Source organism: Hemibagrus wyckioides, linkage group LG28, assembly GCF_019097595.1.
Source record: "Hemibagrus wyckioides isolate EC202008001 linkage group LG28, SWU_Hwy_1.0, whole genome shotgun sequence".
Lineage (NCBI taxonomy): Eukaryota > Metazoa > Chordata > Actinopteri > Siluriformes > Bagridae > Hemibagrus > Hemibagrus wyckioides.
The window spans coordinates 13,141,668-13,161,115 of NC_080737.1; the positions used below are offsets into that span (position 1 = coordinate 13,141,668).

The 19,448-nt window shown below is 36.1% G+C and overlaps 1 protein-coding gene across 11 annotated transcripts in view; it reads right to left on the minus strand.

Annotated features, from left to right (window-relative positions):
* Positions 1 to 14,144: 14,144 nt before the first annotated feature.
* sh3glb2b (SH3-domain GRB2-like endophilin B2b) overlaps positions 14,145 to 19,448 on the minus strand; it is a 39,793-nt gene continuing 34,489 nt past the window's right edge. For 7 of the 11 annotated variants that reach the window (XM_058383374.1, XM_058383377.1, XM_058383379.1 and 4 more), the window contains 4 exons: positions 19,342 to 19,442; positions 17,852 to 17,866; positions 17,028 to 17,256; positions 14,145 to 16,106 (listed from right to left, as the gene is read on the minus strand). In XM_058383374.1, the coding sequence (XP_058239357.1) occupies positions 15,999 to 16,106; positions 17,028 to 17,256; positions 17,852 to 17,866; positions 19,342 to 19,442 (453 nt within the window). In that variant the 3' untranslated portion in view covers positions 14,145 to 15,998. The remainder of the gene's footprint in view (positions 16,107 to 17,027; positions 17,257 to 17,851; positions 17,867 to 19,341; positions 19,443 to 19,448) is intronic. The other 4 variants (XM_058383376.1, XM_058383384.1, XM_058383378.1 and 1 more) reach the window with 1 other exon arrangement.

Genomic DNA, 19,448 nt, shown 5'->3' on the forward strand with positions numbered 1-19,448 from the left:
GTAAGGAACGTTCTTATCTTATCTTATCTTATCTTATCTTATCTTATCTTATCTTATCTTGTCTTGTCTTGTCTTGTCTTGTCTTATTTGTGGCACAAATTTCAATAACAGGATATGAAAAAAATCTTCTCCAAGTTTATCCACTAGGTATAATGACAACATATTAAGATGGTGGAGTAAGGAACGTTCTTATCTTATCTTATCTTATCTTATCTTATCTTATCTTATCTTATCTTATTTTAACTTATTTTATCTTCTCCTATCTTCTTTATAAAAAATCTTTTCCAAGTTTATCCACTAGGCATTATGACAACATATTAAGATTGTGTAGTAAGGAACAATCTTATCTTATCTTATCTTATCTTATCTTATCTTATCTTATCTTATCTTATCTTATCTTATCTTATCTTATCTTATCTTATTCATGGCATGAATTTCAATAACAGGATATGAAAAAAAATCTTATCCACCAGGTATAATGACAACAAGTTAAGATGGAGGTGTAAGGAATGTTCTATAATTAATTTCTTACAGCAGTAGCAATCCAATTCAGCTGAATTGAATTTTATTTACAGATAAAAAAAAAAAAAATCTTAGTCTAAGGGCTCTAAGTATAAGCCAGAGTAATGACTGAGACAAGGGATATAAATATTGAGAGGAACCTGAGACAGAAGACACACTTCCAAAACTCTGAACACTGTTTGATTAATAGCATTTTCAGTTCTTAACTTCACTGGAAAACTTATGCATAGAAAGTCCCTTTTGGCATGTGCTTAACCCTCAACTCTCTTGGAAAAAAAGTATAAACATCTGTAGTACATTTCAAGTATAAACATTTCTACTTAATATTTATTTATTTATTTATTTATTTATTTATTTTTTTGGGGGGGGGGTCAGCATAATTAGGAACACTATACTAATACTGGGTAGGATGTAGTCTTTTTTAATCTTTTGAACAGTCTTAATTCTTCATGCCATGGATTCCACAAGCTGTGGAAAACATCCCTTTGAGCTTCTGGTCCATTTTCATATGATTCATAACACAATCACTGTGAATCTTTCAGCTGAAGCTTTATGCTGTGAATCTCCTGTACTCCCACATCCCTACAGTGCTGTATTTGGAATCATTTACATTTACAGTATTTGGGAGTCATCCTTATCCAGAGTGACTTTTATTTATCTTATTTAAGACAAGATAAGATAAGATTGAATTGCTATTTATACAACTGAGAACTTGAGGGAACATCTCAACCTCCTCAACTGCTATGTACTATGTGTGTTTTGTGGTGACATATTCTCATGTTTTAAGTACTCTGTATCAGCATGCATCCACAGTTAAATTTGAAGGTAATCAGAATGAAAGAAAAATGTGTAGGCCTTCAACTAGATGAAGCAAAACAATTCAAGCTCTCCATCCAAATTTTTATATTTATTATTAGATATTTTAATATACAATATTTTTTTTACAGTATACAATAATTAATAATACCAATTAGTGAATTAATTTTGAGATGGCTACACCATCACCATATTACGATCAGTAAATTGTGGCTATAAAAGCATCAGCAACATTCATTTCACATACACTACTGTTTAAAATTTAGGGATCACTTGAAATTTTTCCTTGTTTAGTTGTGCACCCAGTCCTTTTTCTATTCTTGTTAGAACCAGTTTCCACTGTTCTAGGAAGAGAGTAGTTTACGACATGGTAAAATAAGTTCTTAGTTAATGACCAGTTTTCTTTCTGGCCATTCTGTGCCAGTAAACAAACCCACAACTCCTGATGCTCCAAATACTAAACTAACATGAAGAAAGCCCATTTTATTGCTCCTTTAATCAGTACAACAGTTTTCAGATGTGCTAGCACAATGCAAAAGTGTTTTCTAATATTCAGTTAGCATTGAACTAATTGGATCACTTGGATTAGCATGAGACTGAAACAAAGCACTGATGGTTGCTCATAATGGGCCTCTGTGCATTTTGAAATGGATAAAAATGGCTTTTTCTTTGGAAAACACAGAAATTTCTAAGTGATCCCAAACTTTTCAACAGTAGTGTAGTGAACTGTTGATTAAGGAAGTGCTGGGTCTACTTTCTGCTTGGAGCAGCAGCAATAAAACAAATCAGCAGACTGGGCGGCATTTTTAAAAGCCTGTCCAGTTTTGGTAAAATTTGTTTACTGTAGCCCCAGATTCTTGTTCTTGGCTGACAGGAGTGGAACCTGGCGGGCTGTTTTAGCCCATGTGGCTCAAGGTTCAATGTTTTCTGCATTCTGAGATGCTTTTCTGTTCACTGGTGTGGATAATTGACTTACTCTAGCATTTGTATCAGCTCTTTGGTATGCTATTTGAATAAGACCTTTGAACAGGGTTTGTTCCTCCGACCTCTCCTTTCAAAGCATTTCCTCTGACTCACCTGCACAACTCATTGCTTGTTTTTGCGCTTATATGCACTCTAGGCTTTATATAGAGAAATGTTATTCAGCATCATTTCCAAGCAATGTCATTTACCTGTTGCAGATAAACAACCCCATAGCATGTTCCTACCTCAACACTTCGCTGTGGATATGTTGTCCCCAGAATCTTTTTCCATTCATGACAAGGTGACTTATTGCTAAAGATTTCTATTTGTGTTTCATCTGACCAGAGAAGATTGTTGGAAAAGCGTTGACTAAATGCACTGACATGTGCTTCTTTTATAACAGAGAAGTTTTACATTGTAGTATTGTTCTTACATTGTAGTATGTTCCTGCTGCTTTCATTTCGTCCGGAGTGACTGCTGGGTTTTTTTTCTTACCTTCCTTATCATTATTCCAAGAGCACATAAACAAATAACATCTTGCATGATGCACCTGTCCAGAAATGATTACTTGTGGCTCCTGTGTACTTTCCGACTGCGTATTACTGAACCCGTTGTAACGACAGCGATATTTATGGTCTCTGTTATGGCTCTTTACCGTTTTCTACTCAATCATTGTTTAATAATGCTCCCCTTAAATTGGTCCATCATCTACACTATGGTTGTTACTTCCTAAGCAATGGAAACATCTTTATATTGACAGGTGCAAGTTGCATGAGGAACATTTTTGCATCATTTATATGTAGAACTTGCTTTATTTTTATGCAACCGATAGATAGATAGATAGATAGATAGATAGATAGATAGATAGATAGATAGATAGATAGATAGATAGATAGATAGATAGATAGATAGATAGATAGATTACCGAATCAATCAAAAGATTTTTGATCTGTGGCTGATCATCCGTGGAACATCTGCTTGAACAGAGTAATGATTAAGAAGTGCAAATCGCAAGTTTACAATAAAGCAACATAGAATAAAACAATCCAAATAAAACAAAAGCACCTTGTCTCTCTTTTGGTAAAAGTTAAAATCACATTAGACCAACCATTTACATTTACCAGACTTTCACCCCAAGGTGAGTCTCTCAGTCAAAAACAGATATTGACTATGAAGTCATCATTGATTACTCATTGCTCTCCCTAGGCTTTTTTTTCATATACAGGAAACACACCAAGCCCTTAATGTTTTGTCTTTGTCTGTGTCCTGCAGCAGTTAAGAGACAAAGTTTGATGATGTCACTGTTAGAGCATGCCTCCCACACTTATTCCATAATGATCACCTCTGTAAAAAAACAAAAGTGTTAGTCACCAGTGATGCTGTAATTTCAGGTCACCCTGGATCTTTTTTTACTTAAATAATATCAATTAATATTATTACTAAAAGAGAAGCTTTTAAAATAGTAACGCATACCCCTGTGTGCAGTGCTTTCTCGGTGATATGTAAAGCTTTTTATCAATCTGTAATTTTCATTTACAAGAACAGAGATATATTTTACAGGTGAATGAATGAACTTGAGGAATCTGAGCAAATTTGGGTTTATTAGTAGTGTGGGAAAAGTATGGTCTAATGCTTGCCAAGTAATATAAACTTACACATGGTGAATAATGAAAGATAAGAAAAAAGCATTGTGTTTCCTGAACATTTGAAAGAACAAGGCGGAAGCAAAAGTTTGAACTGGAATCAGGAATGGTTTATAACAGAGAGATTTCTTGGTGATTTATATTTCCTATTCTGGATGAACATATCTTTGTGTTATAGTGTACTTAGGCCTTTCCTCAATTAAGTAATATTTCACCTCAACTTAATGTTAATTATGTTAAGTAACATGTTTATTGCTGAAACATATTTTTGCACGTCCCACTGTAATCAAGGATGCCGCAAAGGGTCCTCCCTCACTCTCCATTGTACTCTAGTAAGAAAGAGCTGTGGTTGACGCTAGAGGGGAACACCCTGGATGTTCATCATGGAGCATTTTATTGTTTATTGCGATAGTTCAGGAACATGGAAGGATAACAATGATAAACAGAGAATGCAGATAAATTCGACAGAGACAGAGCATAGGGTCGAAACCTTGGACACAGCTGGTGTGTCAGCAACACTACCCATATACCAAGTCCTTAAATTCTTCATTTTCATTCAGTTTTTTACTGAAGTCAATTGCATTTTAAATGTTTTGAGGGTTGTATGTTACATTTCAGTAACATGTAACAATACTGTTGAATAGCTCAGCTAAGAGAGAGGAGTAAATGACTACATCAAAAGTACAAAAAAATATCTGGAATGTTGCCTGTGCATTGAGCCTCCCTGCCAGAAATCAGTTCCTTGGCATGACGAATGCTTTTGTGACTGAATGTGTAAATCCCCACAGCCACATCCCAAAATCCCATTGAAGTGATTATATAACATTACTCCTTTATTCCTGCTTACTCACTGCATAGTTATTAATTTTTATTTCAAAGCAAAGCATTCTCATGTTTTGTCATATTTAATAAAATCAAACTAAAGTTGTTTTGACTTTATAGTAAACTTCTTTAAGAAACAGAAATCAGTATTCCTCCATATTGTCTGGAGTTTAGGTCCCTATCTGTATTGCATTATACAGTACAAAACATGACTGTGCATGTGTGTAATACAAGTGGGCTGACCTCCATTTTGGCAGGTAACTGAGCTATTTTAGCTGTTTCCACATTACTGATTCAACGCAGGCTGGTACAAGAAGAATTTAGGCAAGTGCTCTAATAGTCACTTCCAGTCAAGATGTATGTAATGAATCTCTCACATTTACATAGAATAAAATATAAATATTCAAAATGCAGTATAAATATTGAACACTATGCAGTATAAATATTGAATATTGAATATTGGGTTCAAGCATTGCATCACCCCAACATGGGGTCAAATAACACGACCAATTTGTCCTCCCTTAGGACATGTAAGCTAGCATTTCAGACATATGACGTCATGTTTATTGTTGTTATTTCAATGTCTGCTGTATTTTGTTGCAAATGTACAAAGAAATGTCTTTAAAGCCACTGGCTCCAGGAAATCAGATGACAAATTATAACATTCTGATTTGAGATCAGATGCCCTTATCCGTAGAGACACGTAAAAGTGCTTTGAAGCCTCTATGAATGAATACAGTGACACTGGTTCATTATGTCACAGACTAAGAATACCATAAGTCTACATCCCTGTTGGGATAGCAGCCATTTTTAAAAAAATGTTCTTCAGTGGAACATTAATAAACAAAATAAACAAAAATTATTTTACCGATTGAAATCTTAATAGGATTATTACAACAAAGATTATTTCTTTACTTTACATGGGTTTTCGTGTTTTAATGCCCTTAGTGCTCAAATTATGTGAAAGTCTTCGGTGGATCTTTGGGAGTGTGATCACAATAAGCATTCTTGGCTTTCAGATCAGTGTATAAAGCCATTGTCATTGTAAAGGGCTCAATTTCTGTTTGGTGGCTTTACTATCAGATTTACTTGTATGATACAGATGAATGCTTTTGAATAGCAAAAAAAAAAACCTTCTAATAAGCTCAGTCTCAAAATCATCTGTAAATAAACTTGGTGAAGCTCAAAGTAAAATTGTGGCAATTTAATACATTAAAAATAGCATCATGGAGTCCATTGAAATTGGCATAAATCAGGGATTATTGTTATAACAATATGGGGAAAAATGTAACTTGAAAATGCCTCAATTGAGGGCAGGAGCCCAAAACTGCTGCTTTGTCCAGGTAATGTGGCATTATTTTGTATGACCATTTTGTTCTAGGAGTCATAGACTACCTACATAGAATAATATGAGGAAGGAGAATGTAAACAAAAACAGTAGGGATTGGTTCTTGACCCCTATTAAATAAATGTGCTCTAATGGTAACTGGATTATATTGTTGGTAATGACATGAACACATTGTGTGTACATGTAAGGTACCATAAGATTAGATAAGAAATAGAGAAATAATTCCTCTCATAATACATCATATCATAAACAAATATTTAATTAATATTAAGGACAAAAGGGGACTTTCCAACTTTGGTAAATTGCAAAGAAACCGAACAAGTAGTTTCTGTAGTCAGTGATCCTATGTAAAGGAAATTTTCACATATGACATTAGGTCTAATGTCATAAATTCACCATAAATTCAGCATTCATCATGTCCTTTGAATGTCCGTCTATATGAACTCCAGTGGAGCTATATCAATCTGATCTTTTATTTTCTAGCTTGGCAAGTGTGTTTTATTCTAACAAGGCCTATATCACAGGCTCTGTTTGTAGAATACAATAAAAATCCCAGTTTGCCCTTGTTAGTTTTGCTGCTCTTCATTTAGCTAGCAACTATCTTCTGTTTGTAGAATACAATAAAAATCCCAGTTTGCCCTTGTTAGTTTTGCTGCTCTTCATTTAGCTAGCAACTATCTTCTGTTTGCCAACATTCTTTTCTTGTGGCTTTTCCCTATGCTGAGTAATTTTCTATTCCCCTTACACACATCTCTTCTTCCATTTTACTTTGTCTACATCTCCCCACCCTCAGTGTCTACTGCTCATGCCAAACAAAGTATTTGATAAGCAGATTACAGTCATGGTTCCCCTGTTATTCTGAATGTGCACTGCATGAGAGTTAACTAGGAACTCTATAACGTCATCAAGCAAATAATTCTGTGACATCATCATTGAACGGTATCTCCAAACAGCAGGTTTCCAGGTAAATACAGTACAGGTATACTAGGAATAACTAGGCCTGTATTTTAATGATGTCATGGTGACTGTTTTGAAATCTGTCGCCAGGTTAACTTGCTTTCTGTTTATGGTAACACTAACCTCACTGGAATGACAACAGGCAAAGTAAGAGTGTTTTGAATTGCAAATGTGACTGAATATTAATCATGTATGTTGCATAATAACGTATTAACCAGGTTAATATTGAATTCTAATGTTTGAAAAAAAGAGGTAGGTCTTTCGTTTTCTTTATGGTCTTTATGGAATGTGGCACACAGCAGGGTGTGATAAGTGTTCTAAGTTATTTATCATTATTGCTGTAGGCAACTATCAGCTAAAGGAAACCAGTGAAAGGATGGTAACCAGGCGTGGTGTGGATGAACTTGCGGAAGTGGAAAACAAATCACGTAGCTGTATTATGGAGCTGGTGCAAAAAATATTGGAACTGGACCGACAGGTGTTTTTTGTTGTTCGGATGTTCCACGTTAGATTAGTCATCTCTATGAGCTTTCTGTGAATTTGTCATATGTCCTCCAATTCCTCGTAGCAAACTTATTCTAACTCTCCAGAATTAGAATGAAAATAAGTATGAGGTCATGCTACAGCATTCCAGTTGAATCCTGATGCCGTCATTCCTGAAGGCAAGGCGTGATTTTAGCCCTTTGCGGAATTTGTATCCTAGTCACATATTTCATTGTTGATTAGAGCATTTTCTCCTTAGGAATTTACATGTGTTTGGTTTCATCCATTTTGGCCCTGAAAGTAACAAAAATTTCCAGTTCGTCCTGCTGAAATACAACAACAGTGTTTAACTCTGCCACCACCTCACCTGGAATGATGTTCCATATATATATATATATATTTATATTTATAGCTGGCCTCTTGGACACTTCTCTATCAATTGCTTTTCTTGCCCATGTGATCAACTTGGAACTGATCTTGTAGTGTCTGCATTGTGCCAACTGTGTTTGAGTAGATATCACAGTGACCCTAGGAAGGTTCAAAGCTTTGCTGATCTTATAAACCTTTTCTCAAAGATTCAGGGTCAATTCCTTGATCCTCATGAGAGCAGGATCTAGCCTTTACTATATTTAGTGTGAGAGTTCAAGAAAATGAAATATTAGTTCTAATTTAGAGTGTTAAAAGAAAGAGGAGTGAATATTTACCAATTAAACATTTTGTAGAATTTTCTTTTTAATTATTATTATTATTATTATTATTATTATTATTATTATTATTATTTTAGTTAGATTGAGTCAGTACCAAAATAATTTATATTTCCAAACGTTATTTTTCCAACAAAAATAATAAATGATACCAAAAATGTTTGGATTTCAGAACATAAAACAAGATATTGAGTGATAGATCACTTTTCATACAACAACGTACAGGCCACAAAAAAAAAACGCAGTAATCAAAGTCTCTAGATTCTCTAGATAGAGTCTCTGTGGAGCCAAATTCATCGTTTCATCATTCATTGTTTCAGACACTGATTTTCTTACTCGTATCTCATTTTTCTTTTTCTTTCCCTTGAGTGACAGAAAACTATGTTTCCAAAACATTGCCTATGAATGTCACAACGCAGAAGTTTCCCTTTTATGAAATACTGATACACAAGTATCGTTCAACCATGTGAATGAATTGACTCATTCATAACTGGTTACCTCAGCTTCAGTGGCAATAACTGCAAGCAAACAGTTGTTTTGTTTTGGTGTTCTGTTGTTTTGTTGCTGCGTAGCTACATATAGCATTTTCAACGGCCACAGCAATTTTCAGTTTCATTGTTGGGTTGCAAAAACTTATTTACTTATTAAACCCTCTTTTTCACATCCTTCATTTAATTTAAGTTTAATATTGGTTGCTAAAAAGACTATTTTTTTGCTCATAATATATTCAACATAATACACTTTAGGATCAAATGTACAGTTTGTGGAAAACTAAATCAGGAAGTTGATCATTATGGACTCTTTATGAGCTGAACATGGAGATTACTGAATGTTAAAGAATTTGGGGAAACATATTGTGAATGCAGCTAGTTGGCCTGTTTTGGAATGTATGATTTTTATCTTTATTTATACTGCTAAAACACTGGTCAGGTAATTTAACACTTTTATATTTATATTTTTAAATACATATATTATTAACATGACACAGTCTCCTGTTAGAATATTAACATACTTATTCATATACTTATATTGATATTTTAAAGTTTACACGATCCGTTGGCTACTATGCTTCAAGTTTTAATCTCGTGGAATTTTCAGTGTAAGACAATACGTTTACTATATTTTACTGCGTCAAACCGTTCTTAAGCGTCTATTTCAAGCTGACGCTCACAATTATCTGTGGTGGCTTAGTGGACAAGGCTTTGAGCTGGTGATCGGAAGATTGCGAGTTCGATTCCGAGTTACATCAAGTAACGCCACTCTCCCCTCTTACTTTTTTTTTTTTTTTTGCATATTTCTTAAAAGTTAAAATCAGATAAAAATGTAAGTCACTCTTGTTTTGCTCATAATATATCCAACATAATACACTTTAGGATCAAATGTACACTTTGTGGAAAACTAAATCAGGAAGTTGATCATTATGGAAAGAATTTGGGGAAACATCTTGTGAATGCAGCTGGTTGACCTGTTTTGGAAATTATTGTTTTTTATCTTTATTTGCTTTTTCTGTTTCAAATTGATTGAAAGTATTTTGTTTGTTTATTTTTTAAGACAGTATGTTTACGTTATTTATCTGCATTCATAACTGGTTACCTCAGCTTCAGTGGCAATAACTGCAAGCAAACAGTTGTTTTGTTTTGGTGTTCTGTTGTTTTGTTGCTGCGTAGCTACATATAGCATTTTCAACGGCCACAGCAATTTTCAGTTTCATTGTTGCTTTGCAGAAACTTATTTACTTATTAAACCCTCTTTTTCACATCCTTCATTTAATTTAAGTTTAATATTGGTTGCTAAAAATACTACTTTTTTGCTCATAATATATTCAACATAATACACTTTAGGATTAAATGTACAGTTTGTGGAAAACTAAATCAGGAAGTTGATCATTATGGACTCTTTGAACATGGAGATTACTGAATGTTAAAGAATTTGGGGAAACATATTGTGAATGCAGCTAGTTGGCCTGTTTTGGAATGTATGATTTTTATCTTTATTTGCTTTTGTGTTTTAAAATTGAATGGAAGTATTTTTTTTGTTTGTTTGTTTGTTTGTTGGTTGGTTGGTTGGCTGGTAAGTCAGTAGGTTGACCTGGTCACTGTACTGCCAAATATCACACACACACACACACACTCACACACACACACACACACACACTTGTCCTCTGATCCTCGCTCTGCGACGCCGTGGTCTGCGGATTGAAGAACGCGCTGAAAGACGGGGACGAGCCGAAGTCTGCCGCCGTTATCATATGAAATTTAAAGGGGACTGAGACGATCACCAATTTGTGTAGAGTTTATTGAGAATCGCAGAATTTTAGGAGCACTGAATAGAAATGTTAGGGAATGGCCTAGCGACGCCCATGCTGCTACCATATGCGATTTAGTATTTTGTGCTTAATATCATTTATCTGATCAGTGGACGTTTCTGTCACCGTGGTTGCGTTCTCCGTTATTTCTGTAACTCGCTTTGCTTCTGTCTCCCGCTATCTTGACCCAGGTGTGCAGTTCCATCTTCTCGGCATTTCTTTTGATCAGGCACACCATCAGCTTTTCTTGTGGATTTAAAAAAAAATGAAAATATGTTTGACGGTCTCTGACATTTTTAAAATATCATATTTATTTAGGTAGACCCTTCTTTCTATCCGCTGCTCACTGCGCGCGAAACAATAATCACCAACCAATGAGAGTAATTGTAAACTTAAGAAAGCTGATTGGTCAAAAACATACACTATATTGCCAAAAGTATTCGCTCACCTGCCTTGACTCGCATAGAATTTAAGTGACATCCCATTCCTAATCCATAGGGTTCAATATGACGTCGGTCCACCCTTTGCAGCTAAAACAGCTTCAACTCTTCTGGGAAGGCTGTCCACAAGGTTTAGGAGTGTGTTTATGGGAATTTTTGACCATTCTTCCAGAAGCGCATTTGTGAGGTCACACACTGATGTTGGACGAGAAGGCCTGGCTCTCAGTCTCCGCTCTAATTCATCCCAAAGGTGTTCTATCGGGTTGAGGTCAGGACTCTGTGCAGGCCAGTCAAGTTCCTCCACACCAGACTCTGTCATCCATGTCTTTATGGACCTTGCTTTGTGCACTGGTGCACAGTCATGTTGGAAGAGGAAGGGGCCAGCTCCAAACTGTTCCCACAAAGTTGGGAGCATGGAATTGTCCAAAATGTCTTGGTATGCTGAAGCATTCAGAGTTCCTTTCACTGGAACTAAGGGGCCAAGCCCAGCTCCTGAAAAACAACCCCACACCATAATCCCCCCTCCACCAAACTTTACACTTGGCACAATGCAGTCAGACAAGTACCGTTCTCCTGGCAACCGCCAAACCCAGACTCGTCCATCAGATTGCCAGATGGAGAAGCGCGATTCGTCACTCCAGAGAACGCGTCTCCACTGCTCTAGAGTCCAGTGGCGGCGTGCTTTACACCACTGCATCCGACGCTTTGCATTGCACTTGGTGATGTATGGCTTGGATGCAGCTGCTCGGCCATGGAACCCCATTCCATGAAGCTCTCTGCGCACTGTTCTTGAGCTAATCTGAAGGCCACATGAAGTTTGGAGGTCTGTAGCGATTGACTGCAGAAAGTTGGCGACCTCTTCGCACTATGCGCCTCAGCGTCCGCTGACCCCGCCCCGTCAGTTTACGTGGCCTACCACTTCGTGATTTTATACACCTTAATCTAGTGGAATTTTCAGTGTAAGACAATATGTTTACTATATTTATACTATAAGAGCTATATATAGTGTATATATATAGTATAATTACTATATATACTATAAGAGCGTCAAACCGTTCTTAAGCGTCTATTTCAAATAGTAGCTCAGATGTTTCTGTGGTAGTTTGGTGGATAAGGCATTGAGCTGGCGATCGGAAGATTGCGAGTTCAATTCCGAGTCACACCAAGCAACGCCGCATTCCCTCTTCTTACTTTTTTTGCATATCTCTTAAAAGTTAAAATCAGATAAAAATGTAAGTCACTCTTGTTTTGCTCATAATATATCAAACATAATACACTTTAGGATCAAATGTACACTTTGTGGAAAACTAAATCAGGAAGTTGATCATTATGGAAAGAATTTGGAGAAACATCTTGTGAATGCAGCTGGTTGACCTGTTTTGGAAATTATTGTTTTTTATCTTTATTTGCTTTTTCTGTTTCAAATTGATTGAAAGTATTTTATTTGTTTATTTCATGACAGTACGTTTACTTTATTTAGCTGCATCACATTAACCATTTATAAACGTCTATTTCAGGTCGGTGTTCAGATATTTGTGGCAGCTTAGTGGATAAGGCGTTGAGCTGGTGATCGGAAGATTTCCAGTTCGATTCCGAGTTACACCAAGTGGTACCACATACTACCCCTCTTACTTTTTTTTTTTTTTTTGCATATCCCTTAAAAGTTGTATAAAATCAGATAAAAATTTAAGTCAATCTGTATAAGGGGATCTGCCACATGCCAGAAATGTAACAATGTAAATATAAAAATGAATTGACTCATTCATAACTGGTTACCTCAGCTGCAGTGGCAATAACTGCAAGCAAACTATTATTTTGTTTTGGTGTCTGTTGTTTTCTTGCTGCGAAGCCCTTCATTTAATTTAAGTTTAATATTGGTTGCTAACAAAAACAATTTCTTGCTCATAATATATTCAAAATAATACACTTTAGGATCAAACCCAGCCAACATTGCAGAGTGGGGCCAATGTTGGCACCACATGGGCTTGAAACATGGACCCTAAATGGGTTTGTCTGTGGGTTCCATGTGGGCCCTATCTAAATTAGCCCATATGAATCTCACGTATATTCTGACTGGGGCGAATGTGAGGCCCAACTGGGCAACATACATGAGGCCCATATTGGTCCCACTTTGTGAAGCCCATGTGGTATATACAAGGGCCCATTATGGGTTTATCAGTGGGTACTTGACTGGCCCCACATGGGTGTGTGTGTGTGTGTGTTTTGAGGCATCTCACCTGGACAGTATAATTATTTATATTCAAACAGTTTTATGCTCAATAATATATATTATTAACATGACACAGTCTTGTGTTAGAATATTAACATATTTATATATTTTTATATTCATATTTTAAAGTGTACACGATTCATTGGCTATGCTTCAAGTTTTTAATCCTCGATTTCAGGAGTCAACTCAGATATATCTGTAGCAGCTTAGTGGTTAAGGCATTGAGCTGGTGATTGGAAGATTGCAAGCTTGATTCGAAGTTACACCAAGTAATGCAATTTTGCTCTCTTGTTTGTTTTTTTCTATATCCCTTAAAAGCTGTATAATATCAGATAAAAATGTAAGTCAATCTGGATAAGGGGATCTGCCAAATGCCAGAAATGTAAAAATGTCAATGTATGCCAAATATCCCTAGGATATAGAATTTTATCATTTTGCTCATATAGCTATAAAATATGTCGTTATTTGATGTAAAAAATATAAAATATAACAATTGTAACTGTTATTATTTTTATCAGACAGTATTATCAAAATAAACTCAAGTGCAGCAGCAAGGCATATTGAAAAAGCACAGTTTATAGGCTGACTGAAAGTCAGACACAACTTAGATGTACCCTGGGGTGGCTTAGTGGTTAAGGCATTGGACTACTAATTGGAAGATTGTGAGTGCAACTCCAAGTTCCAATAAGTAATGCTTCATTTCCCCTTTTATTTTTAATCCTTTTATATTCCCAGGAAGACATATTGAAAGTTTATAGGCTAACTGAATCATTCTGTCTTGCACATGTGGCTCAAATATGAGTGAGGCTACACCGCAAGTTTAACTCCAAGGGATATCAGAGACAAACCGCATGACTAACATATAATAAAGAGAATGCTGTCTCTCAAAAAGAGATTCTGAACAAAAGGCATTTCAATAAAGCTCTCTTTATTATGTTCAAGTTTCAGTCATTCAGTATGCATTGCTTTTTTTTTTTCTTTTTCTTTTTAAACAAGCATCGATTACACAGATGAATAAAGAAAGAGTAAAACGCGAGAGTAATGGTGTTTCACAGGGAAGTCATTGAAGAACAAAAATAAAATATCACGTTAAATGTAATTGGACCCATTTTGAGCAACATTTACAAACTTAATTCCCACAAACACCACAAATGCGTATCTTCCCAAAGTTACAGTCACACTGAATTCAAACGAAGAGACTTTTTAGATAGCCAACGTCTAAACCGTTTTTTTGTTTGTTTTTTTCCTGCCAGTGTAAAACAATCTAGTTTCAGGCGATAAAATAAAAACACACAAACACACACAAACACTACCAATTTCATCACATGATGCAATTAAGCTATTGTTAGTGTTCTTTACATAGCTTCTTCTAGTTGTACGAGATGACGATAGAAATAAGAACTGATTGGAGGGAAAAAAAAACAACGTGCATTTAAGGCTACAAAGGCAGAATTTTTTTAAATTAGACATCAAATTGGAAGAGTTAGTCTTTAGACTTGATAGAATTGACAATTATGTTTTTCTGAACAGATTATGTCTACACGCACACTACATTTTGTCATCAGTGGGGTTTAGAGTAAAAGTATATAACTACGTGTCCGGGTCTGTTTTTGCCAGACTCTCTGGAGAATCTAATTTTTAAAGTTATTTAATAAACAAAAAACATTGCTGGAAGGAGTCTCGATTGCCAGTGTGTTGTAACTGACAAAGGATGTTGTATTGCAGTTTCTAAGCAACAAGCTGCATTTTATTTGTCTTATTAACTTCAAATAAAAGAGGGGGAACTGTTCAGATCTGATCTAGAGGGTTAAGGCAGCTAGATACTGTTCAAAAGTGTAATGGATCATACTTGAAACAGGGAAAATGAAAATAGTTGGCAGATGGTATAAATATATATAACTGATGCCAATGGTATAAGTCTTCAGTGGTATAAGAGGTATAACTGTGCTGTTAGAGGAAAATAAATCAGCTTCATGGTCGTTGATTATTTTCATTTTACAGCACACTCTATAGCGTTTTTATTCCTTTAAATAAATAAATATTTATAATGGAGTATTGTGAAGGGTGATCCACCATATAATTTCCACATAACATTAAAAAAAAAAAAAAAACAATCTCTAAATTATATATATCTCTTGTTCAGATTTGAGTCAGCTACTAAACCTCTTGAGCAAAGACAAGCAATGAAAAACAAGATGGACAAAAAGGAAAGACATGGGAATTCGAAAATCTGATGTTTTATTCAGATTTCTGTTTCCTTTTCCATTTCTACATGTAGAGTTATTAGTTCGTTTTTTTAACCCCGGTGGTATTTAGCACTCTTCGATCCTCAATTTACAATTAAAATATTTTACTTTTTTTCAGTTTTTGAAACATAAAACCTACAGTGTAGATGATAAATCACAAGAATATCTCTGATGGGCACCAGAGATGTGAAGAGACACAGGTGAAGCAGGTGAAGCAGAACAGAAGTAGGGTGTTTCTGCATCGTATTTACATTCTATCTCTATCTTGGAAGCTGACATCTTTAAACAATATTCCTTATGAAATTCCTCATAGTAAGCTGACTGCTTAGGTCTTTATAAAAATTATGGGGTAGGAATTGAATGAGCTGAACCTAGCTAACACAAAATAATCATGTCCAAGTCCCAGAGTGTTCAGATCTGATTGAATAGTTTTTTTTGCTCATGCAAATTTTCCATTACTTTCCCACACAGCTACTTGTCTGTGCATGTGTGTGTGTGTTTGATGTTGTGTTTGGGCATTTAGCTTAGCAGCTCCAGATAAGTGACTGGCACTTTGCCTTTCTGATTCCCCCGCTCTCCGATCAGCCAGTCTGGATCCATACCTGGGACGGTGTAGACTGTAATTAGCTGAGAAAGTAAGAAGACAACGCTTACATATCAAGCATTCTTTCCATATAAGTCATTCCAAAGTTAAACAAATAATGAAATACCAGGGACAGGAAAATACACATAAAGAAGCCGTCTCCATTGTACTGATGCTGAAAATATTTGTAAATGTAATTCATCCAGAAAGGGTGTGAACTTGGCCCTGACTGGGTCAATTCCGAAATCAGTTCATCTTCTGGTTACAATAATAATTCCATACAAATCCTACATACTTTCTCAGAATCGTCTCAATCATCTGAAGGTGGAAGCATTAAAAAAACCTGAAAAAAATCTGAGCCAAAACCAGCTACAAAAATCACAGCATGAGAAAGAAAACCCAAACAAAAAGGAAGCTGTCCTCTACTACGTGACACCAGGCAGTGGTATTAGAAATCAGTACTCTTCTACATCTATAACTTTGTTATATTAAGTCAAATAGTAATAAGTATGTTCAAAAGATGGTACAGTAAGAGCCCTGGAAGAGCACAAGATTTACAGCAGAAGTTCCTTATCTACAAATCTACAAGACCCGGGTGAGATTATCCACTGACGCATGGAGAAGCCTTGGTCAGAACTGGTTTTTGGGAAGTCTGTAGATAATCCATGTGGAACCATCTACAGCATAATGAGATATGGAAAGATTGCAGACTGGTTATCAGCTTACAGTGATGAGATTTCAAGCTGTAGTCACTGTGTGACAGCTATCCGCCTTATCTGATGCATCTAAATTTCAAATGCATGTGCATATGTATATCTGATTACTCTGCCTTGTTTGCGTCAGCAAGTAATGCTGACAAGCACAGCTTCGGGCACACAAATTATGGGAAATGGTGGGAAAATTTGGGCATAAGTGAGTAGCAAAACTACAACTGTATGCAGTGTGCAGCTCATTGTGTAGCCTACCTCATCAGCTAGCAGCGAGAGTTCGCTTGTGTCTGCGGCGTCGTAGTCGTACAGGACTTTGGCCTTGCGCGTGCCAGTGGCTGGAGCCTTCACCTCCTCGATTTTTAGTGTGTCCAGAGAACTGGAGGAGGCAGCCGGATTGGAGACCCCGGGCACAGCAGCACTGGAGAGAGTAGAGGAAGTGGAAATCGCTGATGCAGAGGGGTTCGCGGCAAAGGCATTGGGAAACCTGGCCAAGAAAGACAAAATTGCAATTATTATAGACGAGTGGGTCCACAAGCAGGCTACACTTCTATTTTTACTATTTCAGTTACAAAATAGTTAACTGAAATAGTTATGTTGTGGGAATTAATCACCCTTTCTGATATTGCTCTGCACTTTCAGCTCGAAGTTTCTGTTAAGCACATTGTTTAAAATCCCTTAAACAGAAATTTCAGCAGGAGCACTTAATTGTAAGCAGAACACAGCAGCAGTGAACGTAAACAGAGCTAAGGAAAATGTTCCATGATTGCTTAATACTAAGTAGGTGACTCATGTTAGTATAAGCACCAGGTTTGGCGATTTCCCAAAACATAGTATCTGGGGGGGAAAAAACATTTACTGATACATGTCTTTTCAAGTCTTTGCATTATACTACAAATAAAAAATAAAAAAAGAAACAGCAAAGCATAAATACTGGGAACTACCATGCAGTCATTTAATTACACTCTACCCCTATAGAGGTGTGTATTTTGTGTCATAAGCATAGAGTGATCTTTTATTTTGAAATCATAAATTTCAAGATTTATTCTGGTGCTGCGTGTTTAAGAAAGGAAATGACTTACGTATCTCCATTTGTACTGAAAGCCCAAAGGAAAGGAGAGAGAGGAAATCATTTCAGTCAGAGCACAGACAGACACATTCCCATTATTTTTAAAAATATGAAGTTCTATAAATAATGTTCCCATGTCCTTGAACATCTTCAAAAAATGTCACACAGAAGGAGATCTATGCTGAGTGCAATGGAAAGAAAGAAAACATTCAGTTATTTTTGTATTTAATTCAGTCAAGCAGTGTCGTGTCTTCCCGCTACTGAAGGCCAATCGGGATTATAAACAATGTAAACGCTGATGACTTCATGTGTCCTTAAATCCACAAAACTCACATAAAGATTATATATTTAGTAAATACTATTTGGATTACGTTGAGCCGTCCCCACGTGGTACACATTACTATCCAGCTGAACAGTTGTGACAAAATATGACCAAATACGCAAAATATTCCAGGCGTAATATTTAGTATGATTAATGCCTGTGTGTGTGTGTGTGTGTGTGTGTTATTATTATATATGAACATTCAATTCAAATCAAAATAAATGTAATAAAATGGATGTTATTTATAAAAGAGATCTGATGAACAAGTATTTGTGAATCCTAGAATACTGAATGCTTTGTTGCTAACATTAACATTTTTTTCTAAAAGGTATGCAAAAGATCCTACATGACTAATATATGTATAAACGAACTTTGGTGTTCAGGAAAACAAAATGGTCTCACTATAAACCTCTGCATTTCCCTATTTTAAAGAACACCCGAGCTTTTATTAACTGTTTTTGTGCGTCTCAAACATTTTTCATATCCTCTAAACAGCTTTCAGATCCTCACAGTACCCCTACATGTGCACAGTCGAATTCCCGTAGCTCTAAACAGATCTGTGTGATCTCCCTGGCATATATGGCCATCTGAAGATCAGACTGTTTGATGAAGGACTGGGATTGTTTTTGTTTTTTTTTACTTCAAAACCCTTTTGCAGAAAACATCCACACATCTGTGTAGACTGAAACAAACCTGTTTACCTCTGTGTGAACAAGACTGTTGCAACTGTGAGAAAACTGTCCTACAAGTTGAAAAAAAACCTCAAAAAAACGCCAAACAAAGCAGGCGAGCAAAAGCAATACTGGATAAAACCTTTTCCAGCTCCTGCTTTTCATTGATCAACTGTAAACTGGCAATGATGGAATAAACATGGTTTTAGGTTCAAAAACAGTCATGTACCAATAATCCTCTGTAAAATCAATGGAAATCTTTGGACTGAATTTCAAACACTGGTGCTGTTAGCACTGGAACTGGTTACTCACACATATACTGGTAACTCTGAGATGTCAAACATACGGCCCATGGGCCAGGCCTGACCCCTAATCTAATCGAGCCACAATATATGTGCATACTCTAACATAGCAAGAAGAGTCCAGTGTATTGAACACCCGTGCTCCTTAGTCTAACTGCGCTAATTAAAATGAACGTACTAAGATGTTGTCACTTGTTCTGCAACTCACCTACTGAGCTCCTTCTGAAGGTCCTGCATGTGCTTCTGACACTGGGCATAGTAAGCTGCCTGGGCCTCCACGAATTCATGCAGGCAACGCAGATGATTTACCTGAAC